Source organism: Polypterus senegalus, chromosome 18 (assembly GCF_016835505.1).
Source record: "Polypterus senegalus isolate Bchr_013 chromosome 18, ASM1683550v1, whole genome shotgun sequence".
NCBI lineage: Eukaryota > Metazoa > Chordata > Cladistia > Polypteriformes > Polypteridae > Polypterus > Polypterus senegalus.
Window position 1 is genome coordinate 77,693,147 of NC_053171.1, and position 25,837 is coordinate 77,718,983.

General features: G+C 34.8%; 1 protein-coding gene across 2 annotated transcripts in view; it reads left to right on the plus strand.

The window, feature by feature from the left end:
• The first annotated feature begins 10,664 nt into the window (after positions 1–10,664).
• Positions 10,665–25,837, plus strand: part of cdin1 (CDAN1 interacting nuclease 1) — a 281,300-nt gene continuing 266,127 nt past the window's right edge. Inside the window, exon 1 of one of the 2 annotated variants that reach the window (XM_039741408.1) lies at positions 10,665–11,303. In XM_039741408.1, the coding sequence (XP_039597342.1) occupies positions 11,203–11,303 (101 nt within the window). In that variant the 5' untranslated portion in view covers positions 10,665–11,202. The remainder of the gene's footprint in view (positions 11,304–25,837) is intronic. The other variant, XM_039741407.1, reaches the window with a different exon arrangement.

A 25,837-nucleotide genomic window follows, 5' to 3' on the forward strand; every position in this document is an offset into this window, starting at 1 on the left:
TGTTTGCCCATTTCATGTAGACAAAAGGTACAACAAGGAGCACTGGAAGTTCAAAACTCTATATTATTTGAAGTATGTGTGTCAGGCAAATTTTTACAATAATAGAAAATGATTTTGGCCTATCTGGGTTGTGTTTATGAGATGCTAACCTGGTCACAAGGCTTTTATAATCTAAACTGAGAACATAATCAAAATCCAAGCATACTTTAATAAACCCTTACAGGTCATAACAGCTGTCAACTTTTGTTAGGACTGAATTTGCACCATTAAAATTTGCTTTTCATATCACCATTTATGCATATCATACCCACACAATCCAATAAAAATACATTTGACACATACTATTTGTGTTTTCATTCAACTATTTGCCAGCTACACACAAAAAATTAAATCTGCAGTCTTCAGACCAACTGTCTCTAAACATTTTGCGTAACGTACATGGCAAATTCCTGTTATGTTGCACTGTATCCATAGGGATGACGCTTTTCCCTTATTAACCATGTAACTGCATGTTTTAAAAAATAACATGCTTACACTCAAGGAAGGGGGCAGCTGCAATAAAGTTCCACTCAGATCTTGATCCTTTGCTGAAAAGGAGTAGTGCACCTAGCCAAGTCACATACAATGGTAAAGCTGCTATTATTCCAGTTAACCTCAGGTGTCTTGTGTTTGCGATACTATTGTGCTCTTGTTTTCCTTTATCAACTGCCTTTTTATTATTAGCCATTGTAATTTACTCAAGATTACGAGCAGGAACGCATATTTCAGTAAACATTTAGTGAGTAATAATATTGTGACTACATTCTGTATAAAGCTTTTTCACATCTGTTCTTTGTATGTACACATGTCTTATTCCCAAGTGTTTGCATTTTAGGACTTTCACCTGTGAACACCACACTCCCGTCCTTTATGATTACTCACTCACACCTGTTGTTTGCAAAAGCTATTACCCTCACAAATGTTCCCTTAGGACTTTTCCAACTTCATAATCTCTGTGAGCCTTTTTCAAACACACATTACTGGTGCTCTATTTATAATTAGTACGGTGTAGCCTCTTTTGTATCTTTGCCCACGTTATGCCGTGGACACAAGTGATATACTCAAGTTACATCACGAGGAAAAAAAAGAATCAGTTTAAGTTCTACTGTAGTCACTTGTGTTTTTCTTTTTAACTTAACTATTACTCTACTTTTGTAAAAAGCTTGTTGACCAACTGCTATCATGAACCCCATTTGCCTTGGTGATGAGCTCAAATTGTTACTCAGTTGATTTCTTTTGAATGACTCTCTAATAATCCCAACCTCCAGTTTGGGAACCAGTAGTGAGTTCTTCTTGCAAGTTTTAATAATATTTATTGAGAACCAGTGTGTTAATCTTACTTTTAAACTAATTATTGTTTGCCCCCTTCTCTGAAATTACTTTGTAATTAGTTTGGCAATTTTACCAGTATTAAAAGCATCCCAACAATATAGCTAAGGATCTAATCGAAGGACTGACTCCTCAGGTGTTTTTGACTGAGAGGACCTATCAGGCCAGGAAGATAATGTGTAGGAAGCCAAAATGAAGGTCCATGTTTGGGAAGAATTTGTAAAGCTATGTGGAACTTACATGCAGCCTTAAAAAGGTTCAGGTAAACCAACTGATAATTCAGGAATGATAAGCAGAATATCAACCAAAAAGAGACCTCAATTTTGGATATCATCTAGAGGTGGAAAGTTAGTCAGTCAGTGAGTCATCATCCAACCTGCTATATCCTAACACAGGTTCACGGGGGTGTGCTGGAACCAATCCCAGCCAGCACAGGGCGCAAGGTTAGGAACAAATCCCGGGCAGGGCACTAGCCCACCGCAGGGCACTCACACACACCCACAAACCAAGCACACACTAGGGACAATTTAGGATAGCCAATGCACCTAACCTGCATATCTTTGGACTGTGGGAGGAAACCGGAGCACCCAGAGGAAACTCATGCGGACACAAACAAGACATGCAAACTCTGAGGTGGAAAGTGCATTTTAAAAAACTCCTCTTCACTGAAAGAAACGCACAAGGTACATATTTGGGATTGTGCCCGTTTCTGTGACTAACATCACTGTGATCATTTAAAAACTATTCTAGTTGCAAAGCATAACACATATATGTAATGTTATAAAAACATAATTTTTTTTTTTTGGATAATACACCTCAATATCATATGGGAGGCAAAGACAGTGCCTCAACACTGGTAATGTCACTGAATTCCATCTGCCGAGAAATTAAGATCCCCGGCCTGCCTCAGAAAGCCTGTGTTGGGGTAACAGAATGGAGACTTGGATCCAGTGAGACCAATGATGAATCCTTCCCTGTAATGGAATGGCTCACCGGGTCCTTGTTCTTTCAGATATCTAAGGGTTTATAGGAGTTTGGCAATACTGTCCACGTGGGCACTGTACAATTCCAAGAAGCTTAACTCCTGTGGTTTCTTGAAGAAAGCACTAAAAAGACAATGTAGTCCCAGAGAAACTGCTGCATTAATACAGTATTTGATACCTGCATTCGTGTAGGAAGAGCTGTTACAACATACTTGGCAGTAAGTCAAACCCATTTAAAGTGGATATAATGATTTCTTTAGAGGAATGTCATTTCTCCACTCCTCTTTATGATTTTAATTGACAAAATATCAAGGTGCTACCAAAATGTTTTAAAAATATTCATTTTACGTGGTCGAGGGTAGCATTTCTTCTGTATGTGGACGATTTTGGACTCTTGGCATCACCAAAATGTGATCTGTTACTTATTGGAAGACTTGCAGGTTATTGTGATGCAGTTCTGGCCGTGAATTAACATCTCCAAATCTGATGTTATCATCTTCTCCTGAAACAGATTATCTTGATCTATGCAAATTGCGGGGTGGTGGCTTCTTGCTGCCCCCAGGGGTGAAGTTCAACTATCAGAGTACTGTTCATGAATGAGGGTAAAGGGGAGTGTGATTAATCAGTGAATTCTTACAGCATTTCAGTGTTTTCACCACCGCATAGGAGCTAATGCCCTGAAGAAATGCTTCTCTTTACTTGCCTGTCTAGTCTCTATCAAAAGCGTCATCTACAGTGGCAAGCTTGTGACCAAAACAATAAGATTACGAGTATAAGCAACATAAATGAGGTTCCTGCATGGGATTGGTGGGTTCACACTCCAGAATACAATAAGGAGTTTATCTGTCTAGAATGATCTCAGTGTACCGAACACTGTCCATAGTGAACAAGCTGTTTGACACAGAGCACTGGGAAAGGTCCAGGAAATGCAAGAGGGGTTATATTGTTCAGCTGATCTTAGAGTGCCTGTGAATCCCCTAGAATTACCTGGATACTGTTCCCGTGGACTGAGTGGCCTAGTCTGCAACACTCTGTTTGTCGTTAATGTGTCCCTCACCTGACCAAGCAGCTAGAGAGAGGAGAATGCAAAAACAGCACAAAAATTACATATGTCTGTAAAAATATAGCAATGTATTATGCATTGATCAATTCACAAAAGTGGTAACGAAGTTATTTTTTTACATAGTCAATATTCATGCACCCAGAATTGGATTCTGACTTAGTCACTGTCGCTTTGTAGTTTGCATGTTTTCTCCTTGTCTGTATTGGTTATTGTTCACACACCCCAAACGTGAGTGTCAAAATATTTTGCAACCATAAATTGGCTTGGTATGAGAGAGTGGCTATGAGCAAGAGTTTTGCCCTACAAAAGGCTGCCATCCCATCTTTTGGTGGTGCAAAGAAACACATGCACTCAGAAAATCATTGTAAATTGTTTATTTGAAGTTCAAAATGTTAATAATAGTGAGCACCAATGTTTTATAAAGTTAAAAGAATTTGTAAATAAGGCACACACAGTACAGAAACGATTATAGATTTGGGTACCATGGGTGGTGCAGGTGTCAGCAGTCTGAGTCTGCTTATTGGTAAGAAATTAATTCTGAAAATGAAGTGGCTACTTAGCAAAGTGCTTTTTAAAAGTACCCAATATGGAAAGCTGGCAGCATGGCGTTAACACTGCCACAGTTTACTTCCATATCCCAATGACAACAGTTTTAGGTTGGCTGCCACTTTTAATCTGGCCTACTGTACATGAGTATGATTTGTTATGAAATGGTGTCTAGTCCTGGGCTATGTCATGTTTTATGCCCAATTCTACAGATGCAGGACCTGGCTTCCAGGAAGCCTGAACTGGATTATGCGAGTTTTGACATGACTAGATGGTTTCCTAATCAGTCAAGACTTTTTCTGTTTTCATTCTTTAAATAAAGAAATATTTAACTATGTGTACATTTTGCTCGAGTCATTGATACTTACCTGCACCTAAGGGCATTGTTGGAGAAAAGCATGATGACTTAATAGCTAAAGGCAGGCAGAATCTGTATGGACTAGAATTTTCATTCCCTCCTTCTCAGCTTTCTTTGCCCAATATATTCATACACCGTAATTTCCACATTAATTTTAAGTTAGTTAAGAGTTTAATTAAGGTCCACATTTACTTGTATATATTTCTCTGTATACACTGTATGCTGCTTTTGCATTCAGCATTTTGTATTTGTAAAATATGCTACAAGCACTGCTGCCTCGCAGTAAGGAGACCTGAGTTCGCTTCCCGGGTCCTCCCTTCGTGCAGTTTGCATGTTCTCTCCGTGTCTGCGTGGGTTTCCTCCAGGTGCTCTGGTTTCCTCCCACAGTCCAAAGACATGCAGGTTAGGTGCATTGGCGATACTAAATTGTACCTAGTGTGTGCTTGGTGTGTGTGTGTGTGTGCCCTGTAGTGGGCTGGTGCCCTACCATGGGAATTGTTCCTGTATTGCGCCCTGCGTTGGCTGGGATTGGCTCCAGCAGACCCCTGTGACCCTGTGTTAGGATATAGTGGGTTGGAAGATGACTGACTGAAAATATGCTACGAGCTGTGCTTCATAAGAATAATTTTAATCGATTTTAATTGTTACAATGAGTTTGGAGATATGTAAAATAATATGCAGTATTCTCTGCAATTTCTTGATTTTAGAATATATCAAGACTTTGTGTAATTTTCCATACTTGTTCTATTACAGCTTTTCTTCCAAAATACACAAACCTATCTTAAACACCTTAGAGAAATTAAATTTCCCAGTTTGCCATTTCTGGATTTGATTAATGCTGGTTTCAGGCAACATCGTTCACAGCAGGAACAGAAAGAAGGTATTTTACAAAGTAAACACACACAAAACAAAGTGACACATAATAGGATAAAGGCCAAAATGTAGATGTAGGAACTACACTCTTAAAAATAATGGTTCTGAAATGGCACTTTACTTGGTTGTGTGGGTCTAAATAGAACAATTACTTGATAAAATCTCATTTCATTCTTGGAAGGTTTTCTCTGCAAATAAAGTTGGTTCTTTGGGGTTTGGAATGATTCCTAATATATAGACAAAAAATGTACAGTAGCCTACCAGCAGGATACGAAGAGAAGAAGAAAACCTACATTTAGCCTGTTATTGTTTGCAGCAGGAGTCCTTTTAAAATTACAAACCTATTGGTGTTTCAAAAATCTGTTATTATCTGTTCATGGTTATTTATAGAGCCTGTTATAGATCTGGAACAAAAAATGGTTCATCTATGGCATCACTCTGAAAAAAATCCCTTTAGCACCTTTATTTTTAAGAGTGTAGGAAATCATATTTTTTTTTTATTCTAAAAATCTAGTTAAAGTAAGTAATTTGTCTCTCGTGTAAAAATCAGATGGAACAAAAATAAGCAGCCATTGAGTTTCTCAAGACAAAAACTGGAACCTGTTGGAATACAGGGCGGTACATTTTCTCTGTGAGGTTAATCACTTAAATTAGAACTGAAACTAGATGACATCATGTTGTTAAAAGTCATGCTGAAAGTAGAAATGATAGCATGTTAATGTGTACATAACCATTCACACCTGTGTCATCACATTACAAAGTAACAATCCTTAGGAAGAAATTAGTGAAGTAAAAGAGACTGTGATATAAAAGAGAAAAAAGCAAAACTGGCACTACTATACCTTATACAAGAGCTGGCACTGTGAGGCTTTTGTGAATACAGAAGTAAACAGGAAGACTAATTAAGCAAAGACTTAAGTTACCGGCATGAATTAACCATCGATTAAGAAACTGTATGCAAAGAAAACCTGCAATCACAGTGGCAGCCGACCCCATGCCTGCTGCATGGATCAGTTTTCTTCTAGATTTTGTTTCAATATATCCTTTTTCATTAGCAGCTTGCTCCTTTTATAAATCTGCTCAATTCTGCAACAAAGCTTGCAGTGTTAAATGTACTTAGTGATACCTCTTAATTGAAATTCAGATCCTAAAAACATGAAAGCTTCTTTGCCTTAAATGTTTACTAATTCGTAGTGTAATCGAATAACTCATTTCAGCTTCCTTTATTGAAAGGGGACAATTTGAAACTTCCAAAGAATGTGACAAAATGTCCATTTTAACAGGTGAGGGTATTGGTTGCCATCAAATAAATGACGTGCACAGTTGATTCACTTAGGCTGTTCAAGGAATCAACCACTGACACTTATTTATGTGTCAGCAAATAAAACACTGACAGGCTACGAAAACTTGGAGTTAATAAATGGATCACTACGATATATACCTTATCATTAGTACTTTAGTGACATATAACATACTGAAATGTGCTGATGTTGAGGGTTTGCCACGTCATGGGGAATCCTCCATTTTTTGAGGTAAAAAATGGGAGGAAGGCTTTCATGCAGTGACAAAAATATTACCTTAAGAAAATTCTTAAAAATAAGTTTAATTTTTTTTTCGTGTGAATTACCTCCCTATGGAAATAGGATTTCATACCTTCTATCTTTCCACTCCCCCAAATTCTCAATAAAAGCAAAGTCAGCAATAACCAATAGAGCGAATCTTACAATAGCCTCCTGTCATTGCTCTATCAACTCATCTCGAAACTAATATATAATACGTTAGGAGTCAAAGTGGTTTGAGAGTGACGGCCATCTGACAGTAGCATTCTTATCCCACCCCAGCCTATACTTCTCCTGCTACTTTTTCTAACTTTACTAACAAGATTCAGAATTCCAGCTAAGCACAAAGGCAAATCCAGGGCTGGTACTAGCTTGGAGAGCTCTGTGAAGTTGTCGTCTTAGCTTTGCAATACTGGAATTTACTCTTACAGCATATTTCAATATAAAGATTACCATTTGTAATGACACCTTCCAAAGTATCAAGGAACAGGCAGAGATTCAGTGGTAAACAGAGAACAGAACAAGAGTCTATATGTAATATCTATTATTTAAATAATTACTTTTGTTTTTCTGATATTTTGGCTTATAAATAGAACTATAATTGCATATTATACTTTAGGAAAAACACTATTTTGAGTTATTAATTTTAAAATGAAACTGTTCATATTTGAGAATAGAACACTGCCTTTATATGTTTAGAGTCCTGTTTCCATCCATCTATTACACACACACACACATAGGCAAATTTAGCAATGCCAGTCCACCTAACTTGCATGTCCGTGGACTGTATACTGAGAGATTTATATGCAGTAAGTTAATTAAATTTTAATCATTAAAGAATATGTTCACTGAATTTGCTCATTATTGTTTATCAAGTGAAAAAGTCTGAAATAGAGTAAGCCACACTAATTCAGGGTATTCATTAGTATATAATAAACAAGAATTGTTATGTCACATATTTAAAACAATGAAATGTGTTCTTCAGTTTAAATTTTTAAAGACTAAATATTTTCCATTGTAATAGAAATTTGTAATTTTTTACACTCCAACAGAGGTTCATATAGGTCTAGAAAATGATCAACAAGCAAAAAAATGTCATATTTGTAATCACGTACCTTAAAATAATGATATTACACATACCTGTATTTGGAATCGATCATTTTTGACCTTATGGGAGCACCTCTTAAAGGGCTAGGACCATCGGTAAAGAATCAAATATCAAACATTTTATCATTTCATCATCATCAAACTCAAAATAGCATAAACTAATACTCCACATGTCCTATATTACTGATACCCAGTTTTTCAAAGTTTTGCACAAATGATTAACATTGACACTCTTGTATCCTATTAGGGGTTGAACCCCTGGAGTCAACTGATGTGGCATGCACAACTTCCAGTCCTTCTGATCATTTTTGCTGAAGTCACCTATTAGTTTACAATTTATCATAAGAGTGTAATTTCCTGCACAATATAGGGTCTACAAATTAGGGTTTTTTGAGTTGAGAGGGCAATAATAATAAAGGGTGGTGCAGGGAAACAGGAAATTTTAGAAGTAGCTGTTGGTGACCCTGGGGTGTCGGCAGTTGTTTGGGACCAATGCGACCTCGTTTAGAACCCCTTGCCATTAGTTATAATGGAGCAGTGGAGTGGTGTGCAATGAGCATTCACTGTGAAAGCCTTTTATAAGAATGGTGATAGTGTGACTACTGCACAAAGGGAATTTCAGCGCCATTACCAGTTAGGACGTCATGATTGTGTCCTGTCTGCTCATGCGATTACAACTTGGGTGCATAATTTCGAAGAAGCGGGTTCAGCCTTAAAAAAGAAGTCCCCAGGTGGAGGCACTTTGCATACTGCCCCTTCAATCGATGGCAGCTATTCACTGATTGTTTGGAAGGTGTCTCATTTCACGATTCAGATCTCATCGCTTATGATTTTTTTCTATGTTGACACCATAAAAGCCAAGTGTACTGCACACGTCCTGCAACCATTACTGAACTAAAAAGCAGGATTGAAGAGGAAATCGCTGGCATTCCTCTTGACATGTTATGTCAAGCAATGCAGAATTTTCACAACAGGCTGTCCGAATATGTACAGAGAAATGGACAACATCTTCATTACGTTTTCTTCAAAATATAAAATGAATATTGATTACCATCATTAATTGTATATCCTGTACAATACATTACATCTTTAAATGTATTTGTAATGCGTTTATTCGTGCATTGAACGTCAATATAAAATATCCCATTTCTCTGCGCCACCCTGTACAATAATATTTTATTTAATAGGGTCCTTTCTTAGCACTCAAGGTCGCCTTACAAAGAATTAGACAACGGTAAATATATAAAAATAAAAGCAAATAAAACATAAAATCAAATAACAGTAAAGGTAAAAAGTAGTAGCAAACATAAAAAGAAAACAACTGGCTTTAACAGTAGTAAAATCATAGTTGATATGCCAGTTTGAAGAGATGCGTTTTGAGAATAGTTTTGAATTGGATTATTGAGCCCAGTTGACAGATGTGAAAGGGAAGAGAACGGCAGAGTTGAGGGGCACAATGAGAGAATGCTATAGCTCCCATTGAACAGAGTTTAATGTGTGGCACAGAGATCTGCAAATGAGGATCTGAGGGAGCTAGAGGATGTGCAAGTCTGTAGGTGGTCCGTGAGGGAGGGAGGGAGCAGCATTGTGGAGAGCTGTAAATGTTAAGAGCAGTATCTTGTATTGTTTTCGGTAGTAGACTGGGAGCCAGTGGAGTTAAGTGAGGTGTGAAATGCTCAGTGGACTTAGAACAGGTAATTATCCTAGCAGCAGAGTTTTGCATAAGTTGTAGACGATGGATATGTTTTTTGGGGATGCCAGATAGAATGGAAATAGTGGTGAACCCCAAAAAGCTTAACGTCTTGCATAACTAGACATCAAGACATGTTGCATGGTACATCATATATTTTCAAGTACGTAAAATTTTCACGTAAGGTGCCGGACACACACACACACAAGCTTAGTGATTTATGAGCTCAACATTTTAACTTGCTTTGCATAACAAAAAGTGCCCATAATTTGTAGGCTAAATATCCCTGTACTGCAAAGGCATGTCCTTCTTTTGCAAATGACATGCAATACACATGAAAATTTAATATATTTAATTATTTAGCTCGGCAACATAATTTACTTGTACCGTTAACAAGACCTTATTTTACAAGAGTTCAGCGTTTCTTTTTTTTTTTAACAGTCTGCATTAAGAGATGTTGCCTTTCAGAATAGGGCTAAATTACCTTACTGGTCGATAAGGATTTTGACAGAATTACCTAACAGCCTTTTTAGCAAGTGTAAATGGTGTTCTCATCGTCTCTCTTTTTTCTACGTATGCATATAGAATAACCGCGAAAAACAGTTCTATTTCACTTGTTAACATACGACAGAAATAAAGCCAATATAAAGAGTTTGCGTTCACGCTGACCTAAAACAAATGTTTAAACATTGTCTATGTTTTTCAAGTAAATTCACACCAGACGCAATTCCTTTTATGTCCTATGAGAAAACCATTGTTTGATTAATTTATTTTTTGAATGACATATTAAGAACATTGAAGCAAGAGCAAGATTAAACGTGTACATTTTTTGCAGTATACAGCACTATACGATTGCAACTTTAAAAGAAATCCTGTACATTTAAAATATGGCACTAGCTGTAACAGCTGACCAGAGTAGTTATATAATATTTAATTATCTAGCTCGCAACATAATTTACTTGTATAAATCCGCCTCTCTCGAAAAAGCTGCAGTTCACAACAGTTACACTAACCAAGCCACAATTCACTTCCGGCATCTCCAAGCACTGCGCCTGCTCACGCCCTTCTGCACCAATCGCTACGCTTCATGTTAAAATCCGGCCATGCTTATCAAATCAGGAATGTTGTTATTGTTGTCATGGGGTGCTTCAACTTGACCGCGGGAAGATGCAACGCGGCTCTATTAATGCTATCATTCTTAGCGTGCTTTCAGTCTAGACTTATGAGTCTAGTGACATTACGCAGTTTACGTGCGATTAACTGCTATTTTAAATTCTAAACATCGCGTTTCATTTACTGTGCCTCTCGATGACGCAAAGGCGAACAAAAAACTTGCATGTGCTGGACTGCAGCCTGTGAACAGGCCCATGTAAACAGGAAGGGGTGAAGCCGCTGAGTGGGAGGGAGAAAATCCAAAAGAAACAGCGCATTTGCAGCTTCTTTTGTGGAATAAAGTCAATCAGCAACTAGACTAATGTGCCTTTGACAGTTTTTCTCTCCATAACCATATGTAATCGAAGAGGAAATACGTTAGTGTTAACCGTGCTTGAAAAATCCAAGCTGAACAAGTATTACACTCGTAGTTTCACTACCACGCTTAGCCTACACTTGGTTTATAATATTTATTTTCCGGTTTCAGATATTAGAAAACCGAAATGAAATTGCGTCGGGTAGATTATAAAGAAATAGCCAAATTTATAGAGCACCTCAGACCAACAAGACAGTGCATGAAGATTTTAAAGGAAAAGTTTCCCAGGTAAGACTGAATCGAAAGCGATCGACTGAGTCGAGGGTCCTGTCCTGTCCAGGCCTATGGGTAAGCTGCCCAAATGCTAATACATTTGATTGCCGAGCAACGCCAGGATCTGTTTAGTTTCCTGTCGTAAAGGTTTGTTGGCTTTGACTTTGATGCGTATTGTGTGTAGAGGGAGCCACAGTACGTGCTTCAGAAAATTCGTTTTGCAGCTCTCTTTTTCCAGGACACAAATTGCACGCTAAATCCCAGCGCAGTGAACGACTTGACTAACCTGGAATACGCTATTGTTTTTAATTCTGACATGCAATTCCGTCATTTAAAGATAACGCAATCTGAATCGGGCTGGCAACAGTGACTGAAAAATTATATCTATTCCATAAAGAGCTGAGTTTTTTTGCAGGCTTGTGTGGAAATGTAATTGCGATATTGATGAATTGTTAGCTCATAATATTTCAAAAGTTGAAAGCGATACTATATTATAACAGAATACACATTTTTATGATCTTATTTATTTTAGCAAATTACTGTAACTCTTACACCATTGTCATTCATTTTCATTCAGGGGCATATGGGATGATTTTGTTAGAATTGTTTTCAAGGATGAGACCATCTTTTTAAGTAATTGTTCTGAAATTCACAATTTTTTTGTTTGACGAGCAAATAATGTATTAGTGGTACCATTAATGTTAATTGTATTTTCTAGCCATCTGTAGATGCCGTCATAGCCAGTATTATTAACACAGGAATTTTTATTTGTTTGCTTGGTTGATAATCTTTTTTTAAGGCTTATGGTATGTAAAGAAAGTGAACTTCAGTTATAATAAAGTTCGTTAGTGTTGCTGAACCACCTCTGCAACCAATTGCCTTTCTAGCCTGAAGTTTAAATTTTGCCTGGCACATATACATACATACATACATACATACATACATATATATATATATATATATATATTGAACATGTCTGTAAATGATTGACAAATTAGCATCTTGTAAGTTATTGCTCAGTGTTACAGTATACTCCTTAAAGTGAAACAAAACAACCAGTTTAAAAGATTAACCACTCTCTGAACTGTTTTTTTTTTTCTTTGAAATATTTTTTTTGTATTCAAAAGAATTACTTCTGAATGCTTTGAAATCTTTTTAGTTATTTTTTTTTTGTCCTGCCCCTCCTGACTTATTGATATGAGAAACCCCCCTCCCCCACATATAATATATCATGAGGCTCGTCTCAGTGTTTAGTTATGCAAGAACTCAAGCTTTTTGTGCCCCCTATATACTCATGAACACCTAATTTTTTAGACCATTGTTGAACCATATTTTGTGTAGGAAATGACACCCTTGTGATAAAGAGTAAACCAATTGGTGTCTTCAGCAGAAATGATCAGAAGGACTTGAAGTTGTGCTTGTCACATCAGCCGACTCCAGGGGTTCCTCCCCTCATTGAATACACGGGGCCAAAGTAAAACGTTTTCACCAAATTTCTAAAAAGTGAGAATTGGTAATGCAATTATGTGGAGTTTAATTTTATGCTATTTTGAGGTTGCTAATCAGAAATATTTCTAATATTTGATTCTTTGCTGATGGATCTAGCTATCTAAGAGCCACTCACTTAAGGTTAAAAATGGCAAATTTCAAATATAAGAATATAGATTGTTGTTTTAGACTGTTTCAAGGTCAGTGATTATGAACATAATGTTATTTTTGGTCATTTACTCTGTGGATCTCCATGGACAAATTTCTGTTACGATTGAGAATATTTAGACTGTAAACATATGACTGAAGCACACATTTTAATATTTAAAGCAACTATTCCATTTCATATAAATGTTTCCAAATTAGGGTGGCTTATGCTAATTCATTCATTTAATGTCTTTAGTTAAGAATGCAGTGGTGATACTTGAAAACAGTGTTCACATTACACAATCTGTGATGTGCAGCTGCCTCAAATCTCCAGAGTTCCGAATTTGAATGCTTGCCTGACTGTATCTGTCCAGAATTTGTATGTTCTCTCGTTCTGTTTGTCATCGCTCTTCTTGATGCACTGCTTTTGCAATTTAGTGTATGTTAGATTAATTGGTGCTGTATGAAGGAAGACTGGTGCTAGGTCCAGATTTGGCTCCTTCCTGGCACCCAAAGTGGCCAGTATAGGCACATGCTCCAGAGATCCTGAACTGCATAAGGAGGCTAGAAATGGATTAATGGGTGGGTATTTTGTTTGTGACTTTTCATTGTGAAAAATGATTAATGTGGAATTCTTTACTGAAGTCACACAGATTATTGGTAATTCCTTTCTGTAGCTGGTTAATGTGAATTTTTAAAACGGAATCCTCATGAATCAATTAGGCCATTTTGTATTTGCAAAGTTTTTGCAGATTCTCAGTATTTATCTGTGCTATATATATTTGTATGTGAGTGTGTTTATGTATGTAAGTTTGTGACACCTTGCTGCTTTTGCTGCTCAGTCCTGTTGATGTTAGTGTTCTGTTTATTTGCTGCATTGTGTGTTGTTATATTGGCTAGTGGTTTATGAAACATTTTGGAGTGTATTTTATAAAACTATTCAAATTATGAAGAAGGGACCACTTCAACATGTTGCTCAATTTTTTATTCTGTATGTCATTAAAAAATTTCTTAATGGAATATGTGTTTGTAGAGGTTACCTTTTGTCCAATTGAACGAAGTCAGAATTTTGAGTGTTTTTACACTTACACCAGATGATAAAGCCACCTTGCAGGCTTGCGCCATGACATCATTATGGAAACAAAAAAAACGAGCTGTAGCATTTGCTCTGGGTATCCCTCAGCCCAGACGTGAACATCATTTAAAATTTCTGACAAAATCTGGATAGGGTTCACTACAGTAGGAAGCTCTTACCAAAATATAAGGAGGAACTGATAAATAAGCTAACATTTGTTCTGTAGACATAACACAAGTGGATTCCATGACCAATAAAGCTTAAATATATCATGCAGCTTCAAGGATATATATTGGCAACTTCTGTTTTTCAGATCTCGAATACATCTCTTTGAAATCTTGTTTTTTAGCAGTGACATATGTGCTTGGTGTTATCCATCCATCCATCCATTATCCAGCCCGCTATATCCTAACTACAGGGTAACAGGGGTTCTGCTAGAGCCAATACCAACCAACACAGGGTGCAAGGCAGGAAACAAACCCCGGGCAGGGCGCCACCCCAAGCACACATCAGGGACAATTTAGAATCGCCAGTGCACCTAACCTCCATGTCTTTGGACTGTGGGAGGAAACCCACACAGACACAGGGAGAACATGCAAACTCCACGCAGGGAGGGCCTGGGAAGTGATCCCGGGTCTCCTTACTGCGAGGCAGCATCGCTATCCACTGTGCCACCATGCTGCCTGCTTGGTGTTATCGTATAGTTTATTATCACACTTAGTAAATTTGTTATCACACTCAGCAGTTTAGTGTCCTACCTCAGTCTCAAAATCTTGAGTTTACTTTAATCAAATGTATGCGCTTAAATTTAACTAGTAATACAGTTCATGATATACTGCCTGTCCTGTTTTGCTGTACTTTTCATCATTTCCTTAATTCATGCAGTATGTTTAAACATGCTAGTATGCCTAATGCACATACTTTCAAATTAAACTTTTTTTTCTTTATGATAAGTATCATTTTTGGCTTTTTCAAGGACAGGCACTTAGAGTACCTTGAAATTTTGTTTGTGTTATATTCATGGGCTGATAGAAACACACCAAAATAATTCTGTTTTAGGATTCTAACAGCGAGAACTGCTGGTCTGTTTTCAGGGTCTGCAAAATATATTCTCCGTGTCCGATCAGCTCTGGGGACTCCAGAGGTTTAGTGATTGGAATGGCAGGAAATCACGCTTTCAAGACATAACGGATTGACTAGGCCATCCATCATTTGCTAGCATGCGCTGAAGCACTGAGTTTCTGCACAGGAGCCTGTGATTTAGTAAATACATTGGAGATGAATAGAGCTTACACACAAGGGAAGCTATCACTGTCCTTCAGCAGCCTTAGACATAGAATCCTGCTGAGAGGGCTGGCCGACAGTAGCTCATCAGTAACTGGTCTGTCACAGTTGGTGGTGCCCACCGACCATTTCCTACTATATTAAATGCATCTTTAATATCTGCTTGAGTAGACTTAATGAAAGAAAAATCAGTTTCAAAACACTAACTGCCATTTCCTGAAGTGTTTTAGCAGCTACCCTGCAACAGACACATGGCCATGGTGTAGCTAAATGAAAGGATACAATGATTTTTTAAATGGTCTGCAAGACATTGTGTATGCTAGTATTCTTCCTGTTCTACAAATTCTTTATTATTTTAATCAAAACCAAATGGTTTTTGTACAGCAAATTAAAATTTCATTTTACGAAACTCTTGGACTGTAGTTTGAACTCTGTACTTTTGTATCAATGTACCAAGACATTTGTCAGATAAAATGATATACGATATATTGACTGTTCATTTATAAGTCTGAATGGTTGTTTTTCAGGCAGATGAAACATGGTGTTATAATGTCAGTAATTTTTGGCTCTTTGCTACCGCATTTGTTTTGGGGTGGGGGGGTTGATGTATTGCCGTATAATGTATCTGGAATTCATATTCTGTCTTTGGTACTGCCATAGATTTATCTTTCTAGCAACTTCTTAGATTATGTAGCCCAATGTAATAACAGTAAGAAGAAAAAGCTACTTTTCATGCACCAGTAAAATTAATGCCGCCTTCTGCTACTTGATGATGGCAGTGAGGAATTCAGCAAGATTTACTAGACCTTAAAAGTTTCATATTGTAGAGGATGTTTTGCGCATTAGATATTTTAAGCTGGTCTGGAAATGTAATTATGTTTCAGCACATTAGGTAAACAATGCATAATTGTATTAAATACATTTTTAAAAAGTAAATGTTAAGTTGGGGAAGAGCAAGTGATTATCTTTAATTTAACTAAGTAAAATCAAGCCTTAAAAGCATCAACCCTATGTGAATGAAACAGGCACAGCCTTGTACCATGTACAGTACATATTCAAATGCACAATCAAAGGCCTAAAACAAATGTATAGTGAGTATATTCAAAGGATCCAGTTTACCATGTGCCTGTTAGTAGAATGGAACTCCAGAGACCTCAAAGTCGCTTGCCCTTAAGGTCAGATGCTGCAAGGGCAGCAGCAATGCATAACTTCTTTCTGCCTCTTTTAAATTAAATACACTGTCATAGGCAGAACCATGCATTTACCTTTTTAATACCCCCTTAAAAATGCCTCCAACATGCTTTTATGAATTTTATTTACCATTATCCAGTCAAACCATATTTAGAAATAATGTTACAAAGTGTCATTCACACAGATTCTGTGGATCCTTTAAGCTAAGGTAACCAGTTTTATTCGTTATTTTTTTCATCAATACTTTAATCATTTTTCATGCAACCTTTAAATATACATTGCTTAGAATACATGTGGCCATCTTATCTTGTTTAAACCTTTCCGTTTGGGCTATATGGATATCATGGCTCTAATTAAAGTTCCAATTTTTTTGTTTTTCTCTTTTAAATCTGCTGTTGCAAAATTTCAAATAATGGAAAACTGTCAGTGTTCCAGTTCAGCTGAATATTGGTCATCTGTTTATTTGTGCGTATGACAGTGATCTGAGGTTTCTCAACTGTGAAGCTCACGTAACACAGATGTTGGGGAGTCATCTGTCAGCTATGCCTTTCCTACAGAGTTTGAGTTCTAAAGGGAAAAGAATTCGACACAGTGCTGTCACTTTTACCCTTTCACAATTGAATAACATGCAAATATTGCACCTCCTTCCTACCAGTAGCCTCCTGTCTAGTGTCTGCTGTGGCAACAATGAAAACAGAATGCGTTCATCTAGGACTGCAGGATCTGACATGATTCTTGCAGTACTGGACATTTGAATTGGAAATTGTCGACTCTTAAGATTCGTGTGGCTCCCAGTGTTGGAAGGTTAAATTCCCTCAAGTTTTTGTCCCATGAGAGGCCTCTTTGGCCTTTTGCTGCCCTATGAATGAATTTGGATGTAATGATTACTCTCTCTTTAAAACTGAATTCGGTTCATTTTGCATACATCCCTTGAGTGGGGAGGAAAAAAAAAACTGGCAGATGCTTTTGTCTTGGAAGTGTTTAAAAGGAAAGAGCGAGAGCTGGAGTAAGAGATAGCAAGTGCCCCAGTGCGTAGTCCCAGAACATTTTGGAAATGGCTAATGTGCAGTTTTCATCAGTGCTTAGGCGGGGCACAATATGGTGCCTGTGACTCACTGGGGAATATGAATGTTGATTAAGCATGCTCTCAGGCTTTGAAATTCAGAAGTAGTGTCAGAATAATGGATGTTGAGCAAATGTCAAGCATTTGTTAATTTCTCTGTTATTTGGGGTTTATCTACCATGATCAGTTGAATAAACTCATGGCTTTGTGCTGTGGCATTTGCTATTGATATGATGATTAGCTGGCAAGAGTTACTTTGTTTTTAATGGTAATGTTGTAACTATGTATAATTGGTTACTACTGCAAAATTATTCATTTGATCTTGGTGTTAATTTTGGGTGTTAATGCAGAAAGTAAAACTAGTGTAAGCTGTTCTAGTATTTTCAGACATTGTCAGATATTGACAAAGTGTGTGTGTGTGTGTATATATATATATATATATATATATATATATATATATATATATATACTTAAAAAGACATTATCTATATGTATACATACACTGTTCATTAGTGAACCTTCATTTGTTAGGAAGGTTTTAATTTTTTTTTTTTCTCTTTTAGATGAGAATTTTGCTGAGGAGTTAAAAATGCTTCTTAATTGTTGATATAAATGTGATTTTAAATTGCCAGTATTCTCATATTATGAGTAGGAAATATGTTAATTTTTTACTTTGCAGGTGTTTGAGTGATGTTCTTTCAGCACAAGCTGCTTTTTCTGATTTACAGTTTACTGTATAATCACTTAACTCAATATTAGTTAAGTCTTGCAATATTTCAGTATTTCTTAAAGTAAAAAAACTTATATTGAATACTATACTTTTTACTATATATTTGAATTTATATGAATTAATTTTTTTCATGTGTAATATTACAGGTAGTTTCCAAAAATCACTACAATCGTAAATCATAGGCCAGTGGAAATTTTAACTGTGTAAATTTGTAACTTGTTAAATGCACCTGAATTGTAAGTATACTGTACCAGTTTACCTGTAATGGAAAATTCTATTCTATTTTAACCACATTTTGCCTTAACTCTCGTTTTCAGGAAAATTAGTCAGATTAATTTTATAATAGTAATAATATTCATTCATCATATAACAAAGAATGAAAAAGTATTTTTGTCTACTGGTAGTTTCATGATTGTCCACACTTACTTAGATATACTATATTTAAACAAAATTTTATATTGCTGCTGCTCCTCTTTATATATAGTGTTTGCTCATGTTTTGAGATGTTCAGTCTATAAAACATCTATTTGTGTATTGACTCTTTTGAATTTCTTTATTATAAAAAGTTACTTTTCTGTAACTGATTAAGGTAGATTATATTTTTTTCATAACTTAATTGAAAAATGGCATACAGGTTGAAACAGTTTTCAATAAAAGTGTGTTTATTACTATGTTTTGATTACTTTCCTTACTGTAGATGATTTCAGATTTAAACGTACGAACTGTTGTATAAGTAGAGTATAACCATTTTATAAAATACAGATGTTTTGGTGGTCTTGTTTCATTTAGACTACATACAGTTTAGCTTTTTGAATATGTGCTTAGTATATTTTTTTTTGTTCTAATTTATGCAATTGTTTCATTTCCAGTCTCTCTTTTATAATTTATATAATAATTACAAAAGAAAAAACATTAATAGCACACTTAATAAAATCTACTGTGTTTATATCAGTATAGTTACTTATAATAGATTGTTTTTCTTATAACAGGGAAGTCAATTAATGTTAATTTTTAGGGAAGCAATTAGTTTAAAGTTGTTAAATTGCAGATTCCATTGAACATATCTGAGCTGTTTTTTGTTCAAAACACGTCACAGTGCACAGCTGCCATAGGCTGTGGCCAGCTAAGTTAACTAAAATGTCAGTGAACAAATACATGTGATACATTCTCTAGTCGTTTATTTTTTACCCTAGGGTTTTATAAACAGTTAATGCCAAAGTAATTTTTTTTTGTATTTTAAGTGCTTTGTTCAGCTATTTAAATACATTTCATTGTTAGATTGAACACATGTAATTAATAAATTTCTGTCATTTGTTATATGTTAAGATTATAATTCTTGTTGTTTAGTTATTTACACATATTATAAATTAATGGTTCAGGGCAATCATTAAAATATGCAGCTAAATGTAACCCTTACTAAAATGCAGAAAGCAATTAATTGGCATTTTTAAGCTTCTAAATATACAGAGTACAGCTGTTGTTTCCATAGATTTATTTTGTTTTTCACTATATGCATTGTGGGAAATAAGTAGATTTTTAGTTTTGTTGATTGAATAATTGTGTTCATATCCAAAATTGTTGAAAGTTTTTAAATATATTTTAGGATGTCGATGAACAAAAAATGTTTAACCTTAATTTGTTACTCTTGGGTAGCAGTAATAGGATTAATATTTGTATACAAAACTGTCATATGTAGTTGAACACTGAATCCAACAACAGCATGTAATGGTGTAATGCTCATATATACAATAGCATGAAAATATCTTTTTATGCAGATGTGGTCTTTAGATTGTGAATTGTGCTTAAGTAATTAGAATTTGGCATTCTAAATGAAGCAAAGCTATTATTTTTTTTTTTTTTTAAATAAAGGTGTAGGGTAAATATTACTTAGTTATGTTTCAGGTAGTGGTGTTACTTTTCTTTGAATAACAGAAAAGGATCTATTGTTACATTGTTTAAGAATAAGATATAAAGAAGTCAAGCTACTGTATATACAGTATGTTTTTTTCTCTCTTGTGCCTTTGTCATATATGTTAATGCTTTCTGATGTCTACTCTTCCAACAATGTATTGTACCATTTCAATCCAATTTACTGTGAGAGTGAGTGTGTCCTACCCATGTAGCATTGTACGCCACTTCTGCTAAACAATTTATGATAATAAACTTAACTTGTTTGACAGTAAAATCACTCATCTTCAGGGTTATTAAAATAATCATTTTCTTTTTTTGCCAGAATATCTGCTTATTCTAAAATAACAAACCTTGAATAATAATAGTATAGCTGATTCTTGTATCAAGTACTGAGCATTTTATGAACATTTTACAATACTGTTGCACTTTTTCTGGCCCAAAAGAATTAGGATTTAACACATTTGGTAGCTGTTTAATAGCTGCACACTTTGAAATGTAGGATAACTGGTTCAGGGAACATTTATTTATTTTTTTTCTGTTTAAGATTACTTTTATGTCATCAAAAGTGCTTATCTTTTTACTAGAATGGCATTACATTGAATTAGTAAAAAGAGGTTTTCATTGTGTAACAAATATAAAATAAAAAAGTAGTGCCATTATTGTATAGATATCCCAGACTCACTGCTCTTAAGAATTAATTTAACACACTTCAAAATGTTTTGTGAGAGGCATTTTTTCAATTTTCATACAGTTATATTTCACAGTATATTGTGAATAATTATGGAAAGCAAAAGTAAATTTAATGTTAACCTAAGATCAGGTTACAAAAGACAGCTGCCTTAAACTAAGTACTACTCTACTTTTAATTTGCCCATGCTCTGTGGAATTTGAATGCAGCTTTTCAAAGTTTGAAGAAATTATTGGTTTGGGGAAAAAATAGTTTTATAAATGAGTAAGTGAAATAAAAAATGTACTGTTTTAGCTAAATGTTGAAATAAATGCTCTATTGATCATTTGGAGGCAAATTTGCTCTTGGAAAAAAAAAATTGTGACGTATTAATGATAGCAAATGCAGAAGAATAACATGCAGTGTCTTGCTTTAAGTTAAGGATGTCTTTATTTTGAGACTTTTTTTTTTCTTGAAGCTAAATGCAGAATATGGATGCAGCATTCTAGTTGCATGGTGGTAGGCATTTTGTGTTTGTTATAAATGCTTTGTCTTTTGATGAACTTTGATGAATTTTCAATAGAATGATCATTTGCTTGAAGTTAAGAAATGCTTCATCTGTTCACAATATCTTGATCACTGGTATTTGTTCCTAAAATATAATTATTCGTCTTATTTTCTGATACAGAAGTATCCATTTGCTGTATATTTATGGTTCACAGCTTAGATTCAGGTCATTTTTGGGGGTGGAGAGTGTATATTCGCTTTGTTGATGACCTGCTGCAGACTTAAAACATATGAAGTATGTAGTAATGTAGGTAATTTGATATTGCATGGGTCTTTTTTGAGGATTAGATAGTACAATATTTAGGTTGTTGTCAGTTATACCATATGAGCCAATTTTTCCTGCATCCACAGTGATGTAATACAGGTGATTTAGCCACTGACAGAGAACATGTCTAAGGCAAGCCTCATAATTACCAAATTGTCATTATACGTACAGTTTAGCTGGGGTGAGTAAAGTGTATCTATTTTTAGCTATTGATGTTGGGAGTAGGTGCAGGTCTGTACCATATTCCCTTCCTTCCTCTTACTTCTGAATTAGACTGTAAGAGGCTGAATGATTAAAGTACTCTAACGAAGCAAAACTGTTTGAAACACATTTGTTAAAAGTGGAATTTACACAATCTGTCTACCTTTTCTTTATAGTTAAATAAAAAAAGTTAGTTGCTGTGTAATCTTCCTCTCGAATATTTCCGTTGATTTATGTTTCTGTTGCGCAGCATTCATAGCAATCATCATTTTAAGGTGTTCTTCAAAATAGCAAAGAATTTGGTGGATTACAAGATAATGAAAAGCTAAGGTTAAATGTGTAATATGACTTTTGGATACAGTCTGCAGTTCCACATCTAAATTACTTCTTCATTTGTAAACTGTCTTTAGTTAGCTGCCATTTAGTAATTTAGTAGTTAGATTATAGTTTAGTTTATACTATAGTTTAGTTTATAGATATACTATAATGGCTAACCATTTTAACTAAGAGTTCAATTCTGTATGTACGTAAATATATCCAAATCAGAAAACTGTCATCTAATATTTTATTCTTATTAAATATTCTAACACTGTTGCAGGTATAATGATGTAGTAGTTGTAGAAGTAGTAGATCTGTTCCCTCCATTTTTTCTCTTGTTCTCTGTTGCTTTTGATGCTTGCACTTCTAATCATTCCTGTATTATAACTTGCTTTGTTGGTTGTTTTGGACAAAGGTGTATCCAAAATAAATTATAATAGAATAAAAATCTCTCAAAAATCTCTCAATTGTCAGAAAACATAAACAGTATAAAAATATCAGTGATGTAAGTAAATAGTTTGAGGCATTAATTGATGGTTACAGAAGGTGATATGAAAGTAGAATTACAGTAGTTCACAAGCAGACATATTTCAATTAGGTGCAAATATTGTGTTCTAATTAGTGACAATATTTTCTTTTTCTTTTTTTTTTGTAAATTCAAGCGATTTTTCCATGTCTTCGAAAGAAAAAGGGCATACTTTCTGATCATTACTTTTTGACTGTAGTACACGGTTGCTTGAAACTTACAAATTTAAATAATTGATTTTCTTTTCATTAAATTCTATGTTTTGAACGAATTACATTTGTACATTTTTTTCAGACAATTTTACTCTGTCAATGAATCCTTTGTTCACAATGAAAATTGATTTGTTGTAGACTTATATATTAACTTGTATTTATTTTGTTAATAGTTTTATTCAAATTCACTTACAAATCACAAACTCATTTACCACATTTATTTCACTATTTTGAGATTTGTGTAACTTTAGGAGTAAATACTTTCCTGTGGGTCACACAGTCAATTTTTGAAGTTAAACACATAACCTTTTGGTTGATAATCCAGTACTGGAGCTACACACACTCACACATGAAATGAATGCAGTTAGTTCCAGTTATGAATTAATAATTATTGTTATGTACAAGGCTGTGTTCTTCATCATACTAGTTTCTGTCCGGATAGGTTTTTGCTGTCCCACGTCCTCGAGAAACTAATAGTAAAAAATATTCTCACTAGTAATATTAATATTGAGTGTTAACAACACATCCTGTTAACAGTGTGTTGGCTTAAAGAATGCTTTTATTATGTTTTTTTGTTTATTTGAAGGTATGTACAAGACTGAAAAAAATTGATACTCTGACTGCAACTAAAAATTATAAACAGAATAAAGGCTTTCAGTACAGCTTGATGGTGGCTAATTTAGCTAGATGATAAGGTGGTTCCAAGGATTGGTGGAGAAGGGAAATGTTAGTGAGAAGGATAGTCTTAATCTAGAGTGATTTTTGTGGGGAAGAGGACGAGCCACCCAATTAGATATCTGAATCTGCAAAGATTAATAGACAAAGGGGTCTTGTTGTTTTATAATGTGTGTGTGTATATGTGTGTGACAGTTAGGTACTTTTGCCTATTAATTTACACATTTATTGTTATGTGATAGTACAATGGCATTTGTTTATCTACCACAGATTGACTGTAGTATAATAATCATAGCAAATATTAGACACAAATAGTAAATAAAACAGATGGTGTAATCACTGCATATAGTATGTATATGTGTATATATAGTATATATAGTATGTGTTTGTGTGTGTATACACCTGGTACTTCAGTCCTGCAGTTATTTGTGGACCCAGTGCATATCCCAACAGAACCTGGGGCAGGGTGGGAACTAACTGTGCACAAGGCAGCAGTGCACTTAAGTGTACACTTAATGCACTCGCCCACTATCACTCATAAAGGGCGAGTTTAGGGTCTTGAGTAAAAGTACCATCTATGTATTATTAATTGAATTTTGAATTGTTGAATGACTTGTACATATTGAGCTCTGTCATTGTTGCCAAGTTATCAACTTTTAAGACTTTTGTAATATATAAGAAAAAGGTAAATTTGATAGATTGTAACATTGCATAACTTGTGAGAAGTATGGTTGGATGAAGAAGTGAAATAGTAAATGAAAATTATGCACATATAGAGTTATTAGTTCAAATGAGAAATCAGTGTTTAAAAGTATACACTAATCAGATGTGTGTTTTTTTTAATAAAGTAGCTGGTACATTGGTTGGTTCCTTTGTAGTTATGTTTGCTCTGATTGAAATGAATTGTGTAAAGATTAGTTTCTAACGATTTTAAAAGAAATGAATCAAAATAGAACCGGGGACAGGTTTAGCTATTCCTACCATTTATTGCTTGCGTGGAAGAAGTGACACAGCATGTTTCAATGAAGTATGTAATCTTAAGGCGTAGGATGGAAAATGTTTTGGAATCATTAAAGGGTGTAATGGCTGTTTCATGTATACATTTCCTTTATATCTCTTTCACTTTCAGTTGCCAGTTGGCTAAAGGAAGATAGTTTGCCAACAGTCACCTTCATGTATTATATTTATTTTGGAGAAATAAAGTAACTTGTGTATGCCAAGTTATCTGAAGAAAAAAAAAAGTTTCAATTTCTGACCCGGTGTCAAACCTACATTTATCATTTTTGGAACAGTAACAAGAGGCCCTGTTAGCCATTAAACTTCACATTTTCCAAAAGCTGAATTATTCATTTTTTCCTTATAACTTATTGCATAATTTGACAGAATTAAGTTTTAATTCATGTAGCAGTATTATGATTTAAATAGCATCAAAATATTTTGAGGTATGTGTCAGTTCTTAATGTGCCGATGTAATTTCTGCATTAAATATGGCAGTAATTTTATTTGGAAACGTTTATTTTCAACTACAGTGTACGTAATGATTTTGGACATAAAGTATCTTTTGTTTTTCATAGAATGCAATTTGAAAATTTAAATTATCAAAACAATGACATAAATGAAGTTAAAATGTGTATGTTATTGTAATTGCTTATTTGCAGAAATCAAATGCACAACCTACTGTAATACATTTTTATGATTCCCATAGCATATTACGTATTACATTTATTGTAAAAGTAATTTCTATATTGAAGAAGTAACAATCGTCTGTTTTTTTAAATTTGAAAAACGAAAATTGCTAATTAATTGTCTTGAATTCCTTGGCTTTTGTTTTCTTTGTATTGCGATGCTTGTTTCATGTTGTTTCATTCACACTTAAATCTAGTGGTTCACTTATAGTTTCTGTAATATTTTACTAGTGATGTCTAAATTCACAAATAATTTGCAAAGAAATATATTTAAAATTTGTTATCGATTATCCTTAAAGATTCACTATTCACTAGGTCAGCACTTATGTAATGATTTATGCAGCTGGGACAGCATTTATCATTATGAGCTTACAGTTCAATTTATTATTAGTTATGCCACATAAGAAGTTCTTTCCTAGACTGAGCAGAGGACAGGGTGTTTATTACTTGTTCCAGCAGTACATTGTCAACTTTTAAATTTGAAGATGTCAGACCAGTGCTCTACAAATTTTTTTGACTGTTTAGTAAGTTTACTGGTAATTAC